At 44.4% G+C, this 10,000-nt stretch overlaps 1 protein-coding gene across 1 annotated transcript in view; it reads right to left on the bottom strand.

Annotated features, from left to right (window-relative positions):
• Positions 1 to 10,000, bottom strand: part of tet3 (tet methylcytosine dioxygenase 3) — a 32,691-nt gene that overhangs the window by 1,674 nt on the left and 21,017 nt on the right. The window contains exons 3-11 of the mRNA XM_030791408.1: positions 7,776 to 10,000; positions 5,744 to 5,834; positions 2,918 to 3,011; positions 2,041 to 2,249; positions 1,689 to 1,839; positions 1,444 to 1,533; positions 840 to 977; positions 292 to 643; positions 1 to 84 (exon numbers count right to left, since the gene is read on the bottom strand). The exon at positions 1 to 84 is cut by the window's left edge and continues 1,674 nt beyond it; the exon at positions 7,776 to 10,000 is cut by the window's right edge and continues 728 nt beyond it. Of these exons, the coding sequence (XP_030647268.1) occupies positions 1 to 84; positions 292 to 643; positions 840 to 977; positions 1,444 to 1,533; positions 1,689 to 1,839; positions 2,041 to 2,249; positions 2,918 to 3,011; positions 5,744 to 5,834; positions 7,776 to 10,000 (3,434 nt within the window). The remainder of the gene's footprint in view (positions 85 to 291; positions 644 to 839; positions 978 to 1,443; positions 1,534 to 1,688; positions 1,840 to 2,040; positions 2,250 to 2,917; positions 3,012 to 5,743; positions 5,835 to 7,775) is intronic.

Here is a 10,000-nt window from a genome sequence, read left to right as displayed (position 1 = left end):
ATCCCCCCAGGGCCCCATTGAAAGGAGGGAAATGATTGATTGGCTCTTTTTTGATGGTGGGCTTCACCTCTTGTTTTGGGACAACTAGGTAGAAAGAACAAGAAAGGGTAAAACATGACAGGATTAAGTTTGTCTGTCATGACTTTGAGACAAACATAATGTAATGAAATGTAATGGAAAATTCTTGGCTAAATTTTACATTCAATTCTAGACTCATTTCTAACTTGTGCCTTACAGAGTCTTAGGAGCTCTAGCAGAGCTAGATTAAAAATGATCTGTAGTTCCACTCACCTTTATTGCCATGTTGAGGGTAGGGAGATCCAGTAAGCCTACTCTCTGTCTTTATGATCTTCTCGGGTGTTTCCCCAATGGACGCTTTGAGGCCCTTCTTTCTCTCAGAGGCAGCCTTCTTGGCCTCAAGCCTGCGCTGGCGGCACGATTTGGCAGGCTCAGGAAGCTTTCGGACCTCTCTGCGAAAGCTGTTGAGGACCTGGATGGCTCCCGTCTCCATCTTGCGCTGCTGGTTCTCTTCACTGCCAAACTCATCTGTCGTTGAGATCTTATAGAGTGGAAGAACATGGAGCTGCTCATCCTCAGGAATCTGGCCCACTACACGATTGTCCTCCTTTGTCAGAGTGCACACCTGGACAGCCCAACAGAATAATTAGGATGAGGCAAGGACTCCAAATATCCCCCCAAATCATGGCAAAAGGTAGTTACAAAAATATGTTAATTGCTGAATCCAGACAGAGTAACTTGCAACTATACACATAGCTAGGCTACGAAAAAACATGGAGCAATCAGCCTGCCTACATGCATATAAAGAACATATGGCATACCACAGTGCATCCATTGTAAAGGTTATGCTGGTCTTTGTGGGCATGAGCACAGAAATCCATGCAGGCTGTAACACCAGAAAATGGTCGTCCCTCCTTCAAACCCAGCCGGCAATCACTTGCCACCTTTTCATTCAAACACTGACAAAAAACAGCAATTAAATGCAAAAGTCTTCATTAATGTTCACTGAGAAATACCACAGACAAAAACATAGTAAGCCCCACAATTATCCAATCATTCTACATGTCCAAATGTCTTGAAGATCATTTTGTTCTTTGAATTTCAGGTACTCTTGACACTGAACTACGCAGGGAACAATGTTTTTTTCTTTGACCTGCTACTCTGCAAATGAAGGTTGTGATGCCATATTTGATACCACATGCTAACATTTAGTTGTGACAATGTCAAAAGATGTTCAGTGAACATCTAGTTCTCTATTCAGAATTTCTGTGTTATGTGCAACTTAGAGCCACGAGTGATGCAGGACGAATACACAACACCAAAGACCTGCTTAAACTCTACAAATCTACAGAACACTTTAATATGTCTCTCATCAGATTTCTGGCGGCTCACTAAACATTATCGTTAACGTTAAGCACTACGTACCTGGTTACTGTATGCCTGTGGGGCTAGCCTTTTATAGAGAGGAGCCACGTGGGTGGCAAGATTCTGGAAGTTATCCCTGAGATTCTCCTCCTATACAAACACACAGAACAAGCAGTCAGAAATGCAAAATCATGTGTTGCCTTATTTTTTAACATCAGTTTTGTTGAATTTCCCTGCATTTAGTTACAAACACTAAGTATAAGGTCCCCCGTCAAAATCGATTAAAGTGGCTGTTGTGTTGTTACCTCTTTGGGGTGGTCTCCCTGCAGACGGAACTTGCGTGGGGTCTTGCTGCGAGCATATTTACAGCCATTGAAATACATGCTCCAAGAGCAACCAAAGGAGAATGAAGCACCACAGGTTTCAGGGTCCTTCCCTTGGCATGCACAGGTACGACTAAGGTAGACGACAAAAGAGTACAATTTAAGGTACAGCTCTTGTTCCTTTTTCACAAAACTTACAAGGGTACTTGCTATTCAGTTAGTACCTTTGACTTAAACCACTGCCCAATCAAATATATAAACGGATTCCTACACTATCAAAGAGGCGTTTGTACATATTTGTGGGAAGATGCTCTTGATCTGAGACATCACTCACTCCTCATTCAGTCCGCAGCGCCGGCTGGTGGGGTTGCCATATTTGGTGAGGATGTCAGAGAGCTCATGGTATAGCTTGTCCCCGAGTGCACGAGGCACACCCTCCCAGGCAAGGATGACAACGATGATAACTGCATTGGCACAGTGGTGCCCGGCACGGTGACGCACCAAACACAACAACTTTTCTGTCTCGCTGCCTCGACGGATCACCTGTCAGAGAAATATGTAGGAGGGAGAGGGAAAAAGTTATTGAAAACAGCCAAAGCATCCATCTCTTGTCTTTGCTCAATAATGATGAAACTCTTATTTCATCTGTGTAAGATATACACCTATATATCAAAGCTGACGATACTTGTTTCTATCCTATAATTTAGTATAGTTGTACACTAAAATACAAACGTATGGTAATATTAGCATGTGTACCATATAAATGGTAAACAAAGTCTCCCACTGTGGCCCACAAAATCAATTAGGAGACTAAGAGAGAAAATGGGAGCCAGTGAGACTGATGATCAGCGGGGGGTAATGGGACAACCTGCTGAGTTAGGGACTAACGATGTCGGCCTCCAAACCATTAGTGGTTTGTGACAAGTCCTCAACACACATTCACCCAATCTGCACCTATGGCTAGTATTTCAGCACCTTATAAATACAGACTTCCTACACTGTAATGTTTTTTTGCATTGTTCCCCATACGAAAACTCCTTCATATATAAAAAGGATTTTTATATATGAAGGTAGCGTCAGTAAGGTTCAGTCTCTTTCACAAGATGTACATGCGCTCGGCACACACACACACACACGCACACATGCAGACTCTATTAAAAAGGATCAGGTCATAAAAAGGACTTGAAGTTTGAAAGATGAACAGGACTCACCCATTTTGCAATAGGGCAGCCCTGAGAGCTTTTCCCTTCCCTGCCTGTGAAAACCACCTTTTCAATTCGAATAGCCTCCCCTTTCTCTCCAAACCTGTGGGTTTTAAGAAACAGAGCTCAGCTGACATCTTATAAGTAGTTAGCTAAACACAGACCAAGATTCAAACCAACTCCAGTGACACCTGCAATAAGATCTCAATACATCTCGTCTTACAAAACGAGCTCTGCAGAAGAAAGAAATCAAAATTAGTTCACCTCTTGATCAGGTATTGCTGTATGGGAGAGACACAATTCAAGTATCATTTTTGTATGGACCAGGAAGTGCCAAGTACTTTACTGTTAAAATAATTATTGCATGAAGGCAGTTTGACTAAATTAGGCTTGTGGTAACTAGGGGTGACCCCGAATAGTCGACTATTTGATGATTCGATCTAAGGAGCCTGATTCGACTGCTAGTTTCAGTCGAATAGTCAACAAAGGTGGTTATGAAACAAGGCTCATTCCATTCCGGCTATATGGGAGTGCTGAATGTCTGATAAAATAAATTCTTATGCCAAGTGTTACTAGAATAAGGGGCAGGCTGTACTGAGAGAGTGGGTGGGGACTCATAGGAAGTGTGGACATGTGATGATGTGGATGGGGGCAGCCATGTTGGGAAGGTCAAAGGGGCAGTAATAGTTGTAGTAGAGCCGTGACTGAAAAAGTGGCATGTTTTCACTGCTGCCATACTGCACTCCTGTTCCCTCAGTCTCATCAGCCACAGTGGGAAGACCCGTGTTGTATGTGGACTAATACCTCGGGAGCTGCCAGTGTGTCTGTTTTGAAATTTAATGCATCAGATAACGAGCCAGCCAGTAGTCTTGGTCCAAGCAAAGAGGCAAAGGGTAAGACAAGTCAAGAAGACAACTTGTTTAATTGGCTGTCCCAGCTCCCTTGTCTGGTGTGGAAAAAGCCAATGTCGCAAACGAGAATGCGGATCAATGAGCAAAAAAAAAGAAAAAAGAAAGAAAACATGATTCAACTATCGGTCGACGATAGGCAAGACTTGTCGAATCAGATTTGACTATGTAAATTCTTAGTCAGGGACACCCCTAGTAGTATCATATATGTGTAATATTAGCTTGGGTATTATAACAACACTGGATGTGAGTAGCTTCAGCTAAATAACTCATGTAAATATATAGTTTGCATGTTCGTTTTAATTGGAGGGCAAAAACAGAGGCAGTTTTCAAACAATATAATCATTTTCTGAATTTACAGTATGGGTAACACTAAATGGTTATGATCTAATGGATTGAAAATATCTATTCAGACATTTAAAAAAATATCCGTTCCCCCCCATTCTTCGCTTAGCTTTTAGAGCACACCACAGGTTTTAGTTGATGTTCATAGTGCACTGAAACGTGACAGCACAGAATATCCTCTAAATTTCATGCTGATAGCCCTAACCCCTCACTTTGAGTGGGTTTTCTACATGGTAGTCATTTCTGTTGTTACGGTAACACTAACTGCAACGGACAACGCACAGTGAACCATGACAGCATGCTGAAGTTCTGAATAGGAATCCAATCAAGTAGAAGCCAAGGAAAGGGGGCAGAATCTATGGGGGTGAGCTACAGGGGTCAAAGGTCGGGCAGGGGTTAGGTCCAGTCTTGAGAAGGCCCTCGGAGTCTTACGTCACTTAAAGAATAGATTACTCGTCCTGCAACTCACAACCCCCTCTTTTCCTACTGACCTCGCTATGGAAAGATGGGTCATGTTTCTATAGGAGCCTTAGAAAGATGAGAACAATGATGTCCATCTAGAGCCACACTGAAGCTACGAGAGGAGACACGTGGAGAGGAGCTTAATTTAGAGATGATTGTTCTTGAAAAATGACAAACCCCAGACAATGCTGCTTCAATTGTTGAAGCCATGATATAAACTCTCCCTTGCACAATAACCTTACCAGCCACTGGTGACCAGTAAATTACATTTCCTTTAAAGCATGTATGGCTTCTTATTTAACCTATGTAAGTCTGTGCTCTTTCTATCGTGGAGTTTGTAAAGGGAGAAAATTTCATAACAAGATTAAGTATGGATTGTTCTCTTTGAGGAGAAGATGAAAAAAATGATTGGGGAGGTGAAAACATGACAAAAGGAAAAGAAAAGAGATATTATTTGCTCAGTAATCTCATTATATTTCTCTTTCTCTCTTCCTCTCTCTTTCCTATCCATACACATATCCCTATCTTCCATTCTTTTCCTTTCTCTGTTTCTCTTTCTCCCTCACTCTCAGTATCACTACGTCTTGCAGTGTCGATCCGCAGAGGCTATTTTTTTCCCTGTTCCTCCTGTTGAATTCTGGGTCAGGGTTTCCCCTGGGGACTGGATCAGAGAACGGGGGAGGAGAGAGAGTGCCACAAAAGAAGAGAGAAAAGAAAGACGCTACTCCACAGCTGTGAGCAAGAGTCTGGGGCAAAGAGCTTACAAACTTTGAGCTTACAGCAGGAATATATCTTCCTCTTCTTAGTTACTGGTTAACAATTGTATATTTATCAATCAGTTGCTCAGTGAAATGATTTGATTCACTTGGACCATATCACCGCTTAAAACATCAAGCTATTGACCAAAGGTCTTTTCAACTGAATGTGTTATTGTTCTTGGCCGTTTATGTCATGTTCTGATTACACTTACTACGATGTCATTGGCACAACCTGTCCAGTTCAAAAGGTCCATGGGTTCATATTTAACACGCCTAAGCTGTCTAACATGTTAATACGAGTTGCTTATTGCTATTTAGAACAGAGTTCAAACTGGTTTTCCAAGAGCACCCCAGTCACTTACCTTTCCTCCATTAATTCTCTGATGGAGGCTACAGTGGGTCCTGACCCCAGATGGTTGTAATATGGACCTTCATCCTTCTCTAGGATATGCTCTGGGAAGAGATTGAGGAAAACAAACCATTCTGGTTAAAACATGACATTATTTAAAGAGGCTTGTTACCTACACTAATGAAATGATTAAAGTGACTCTTGACTAATACCATCCAGCTAAGAAGCTGAAGAGATATTTTGAGTATGATAAACAAACTCGACACACCCGGACATCAATTTGGCTTCTGAGAGGAATTTACACAGCTAATGTGTGCATGAGAGACAGCAAGGGAAAGAGTGGCAGAAAGGGAGAGAGAGAGAGAGAGAGGCAGGGTTTGTCTACTGTAGAGGCAATCTAAGGTCACATTCCTGTCAGAGAGTGTGGAGGGTTGGAGGCGTGGTTTGGAGCAGGAAATGAATCATGGGAGTGTCCTCCATAAATTCTTATGAGAAAATGTTTGTCAGGGAAGGAGGCATGAAGCAGTTATAATTTATCTGCAAACTCAGCAGTGGAAAATACTGAAAACAGGAAAGGTGTATGAGTGAAATGATAGAAAGTACAGTAGTAGAAAGAGGAAGAGAGAGAAAAAGAGAGTATCAGATCACATAGTGTTTTCCTGCAGTGTTTACAGTGCAGTGTGCAACTAAGCTTAACAATGGAGACCTCCCGTCTAGTGGCCTTTGCTCCTAGTAACAGCAGAAAGCCAACAAGTGTTACATACACCTGGCAGCATACAGCTGGTCATCTACTTGCATCATGTTGTTCCTTAGCCAGTGGTCTTCTAATTGGCTAAGGGACTGTTAGGAGTACAATGTTCCATTTTTCAGTAAATCAATTATTAGCGGTGGGTAATTATCTAAATACTGATAATGACCAAAATAAAAACATGTTTCCCTTTTTAGTGTAAAAAAAAGGCTTACAAACAAAAGTATTTTTCACTCAATCTCTCTTCCCTATTTATCTGTTCCCTATTCACTATCCTTCTTCCCATTTTTTGTTTGTCATCTTAAATGGACAAAGTCTTGCTCAAACATGAACAGCTGACTTGGCACTATCTATGACAGCCTTGCTGATTGGCCATCTGAGGCAGAGACAGAGAGGTTTCTGCTCTGTGCTGTTTGGCCTTGGAGGAACACAATGACAGAGTGGACAGTGATGCCACAAAGGAAACTATGGAACCCTAGGTGGGAGCCAACAGAATGTTTGGTTTCATTGTAACTGGTGGAAGCTTTGGGTTCCAGTGCACTGGTCACTCCCTATAGAATCTCAGAATGTCCTCTTAATCAGTTATAATGCTTCTAGGTCTGGCCTCCCCTGTGCCAGTGTTACACAATGGGCTCCCTCTGCCTATCCATTGTTCTTGCAGACTCTTTCTTTGAGTCGCTCTGTGAGTGGACTACAGAGCAGCAAGTTTGCGCTTTCAGACACGAACACTCACTGCTTGAACATGTGTGCCAGGGCAGAAGTGATGTGCTACAATGGCAGAAAAAAATCTTTAAAAGGATCTCACTAACTTTTTTTCTGACAACTGTACTCTGACTGCACTTCTGGAGCATTTAAAATACCCAAGATTTTAAATGTGTCAAAATAATTTGATGCTTGTTAGGAATACGTGTGCATGTACAGGTGTACAAAGATTGCCCTTAAAACTAACAAATGCTACAACATACTGAGATCTAGGTCACTAGAGAGTTAGAGAGAATAGAAGATATCAGTCAGTTTTACTGTTAGTTCTGACTCTTGACCTATGAGACACTGTCTAAAACAATGTATGAGCTCAAACAAGACCATAAAATGTCAAATCTGTATCAGAGTTGCAATTAGAATTCTTGTGGTTTTGAGAATCTATACAATGACATATCTCTAAAAACATTAACCTCTGGTATAATTCTTTTGTTTCTAATTTTCTTCACATTTTTTTGTTTTAAGTATTGATTTCATCCCATTAAAGCCAAGCAAGAAAGATTAACTTTTCATTTTTTAAGAGTGGTCGTGCACTAACCCACACAGTCGCAGGTGGGGAACTCAGCCTGCGCATCCTTGGCTGGGGTATCCAGAAGATTCTTGGTGGGTGTGTCCAGGTAGCGCAATGGGGACTCCAGGAAACCTCTGAGAGAGGGGGTAGAGGGTGGGCCTTCCTTTATTGGTGTGGTGCCTTCTTCACCATCTGTAGAAAAGCAGGCAGAGGTGGAGAGCACTGTAACGCCTCCAGATGACTCAATCTTCACGCGTTTGGGTGGAGAAGGACAGGGAGTGGTGAAGGGATCCTCCAAGATACGATGTTGCTGCTGTTCCAGCAAGGCCTCCTGTGATACATACTGGAGCTGGCCCGCAGCCATGTCATTGGTCTCATGCTGCACACTCGCCTGACTTACAGAGGGGGTTGAGAGTTCTTGGTTTTCTCTTGCTTCTCCTCCTGATTTTTCCACTTCTTGCACCTGTTCCATGGGCTCCTGGTTGATAACAGGGGCGGCAGGGGAAGTTCTAGGCTGCTCAGTGGATGGTGACACAGGTCTGGCTTGTCCTGAGTTAGAGTTTGGTAGAGACTCGATCACCTCAAACTGAGCAGGGGCCTGATCCTGGCCCAGCATTTGTGGCCCGGGAGCTGTAGCTGATGATGAGGGTTCAGTGAATTCCTCCTCAAACTGGTCAAACTGGCGGATTAGCTCCTCTAATTTGGGATCCAGGGAGCTAAAGCCTGTAAGAGAGGGCGTGGGTTGAAGTGGGGAGGTCTGAAGGGTGCTCTCTAATGACCCCGCGGGGTCTGAGGTGGCCAGATCATCCTTAGCAGCCTGAGTGTTGGGTGCCTGGATGTTCAGAGAGGTGGAGATGTGTGGAGTGCTTCCAGAGATGTTGGAAGAAGTGGAGGTTACACTACTGCTATTCAATATGGATTCCTGAGATTGTTCTGAGCCCACCTGACCCGCATCCACTTTGAGGGGAGAATTTAGGGGCATGGAGGAGAGAGGGCTGGCCTCCATGCCTGGTAGAGGTGGAGTGGTCAAGGGAAGAGTTGGTGCACTCACTGGTGGGCTGGTATTGAGCTTCTGGATGGTGATCTGGTTTTGTGGGAGGAAGATAGGTTGAGATGCCTTCTGCTTGGTCTTTTTAATGATGATCTGTTTTGGTTTGGGTATGGGTGGGCCCAGTGGACATGAAGGGTCGCCCACTGGGTGTTTGAGGAGAGGTGAACTCTGGGTGTTTCTCTTCTTCTTGGGTTCTTTGGGCTCCTGCTTTATGGTGATAGGACCCTCTGGAATCATCTGAGGCCACCACTTTCGCAGGTTCTGACCAGCCATTGGCTGTCGTGGGGTGAGTGCTGCAGGACTAGAGAAGAGGTTTCGTTTGTGGTGAAGGTGCTGCTGCAGTGCTGCCTGAGTTGAGTGACGGATTGATGCTGTGCCTGGTGAAAGAGGCTGATCAGCAAAATGTTGTTGTGGGCCATTCATTGTCCCATACCTGCCTAAGCCTGGGTACTCCCCTGTGTCCACTTCCTGCTTAATGTGAGGCATCCCTACAGGACCACCTTTATCCTTCACATTGTGGTGAGGGGCTGGGAGCTTGAAAACAGGATTTGTGTACTTTCCACTGGTGTCTCCCAGAAGTTGTTTCAGCTCGGACATGGGGTCGGTGCTACTTTTGGGGGACGGATGTGCGAAATGGGCTGGAGACTCAGAGTTCGCCATCATCCATGGGTTTCTGGAGGAGCTCGTCCCACAACCAGCTCCAGAGGCCTGTGCCCACTGCTGGGGATGGGGACTCCCAGTAGAGGGATAAGGGCTTGCAAATGGGGAGTTAGAGGACGGGTAAGGGGATGAATGGTGTGTTGAGTTAGACAACACATGAGGTGCAGAGGCCTCCCCCTGAGAATGAGCCTGGGGCCGGTGCTGCTCCCAGGATACTGGGTCCTGTGGAGGGAAGATTCCAGAAGAAAATGACTGTGGCATAGGGGAGGAGGAGGAGGAGGTTACAGGACTGGGAGAGGGAGGAACCAGCCGGGTGCCATTCTGGGGGTGGGATGGCAGCTGGTGATGAGGGTGATTAGTTGATGTTGCCTCAGCAGGAGGCACCACGGTTTGTGGGAAAGTGGCAGAGAGTTGTGTAAGAGCCTCAATGGCAATTGCTGTTTGCAGGCTGACATTCCTCTCCTTTGCAATAGATAGCACACTAGGAGAACAAGGGATGGGGGGAAGAGGTTGGGCATTAGGACGCTGCCGACATGAGTCT

The sequence above is a fragment of the Chanos chanos genome, chromosome 14, assembly GCF_902362185.1.
Source record: "Chanos chanos chromosome 14, fChaCha1.1, whole genome shotgun sequence".
Lineage (NCBI taxonomy): Eukaryota > Metazoa > Chordata > Actinopteri > Gonorynchiformes > Chanidae > Chanos > Chanos chanos.
Note: the sequence above shows the minus strand (reverse complement) of the source record. Positions and strands in the feature narration are given on the sequence as shown.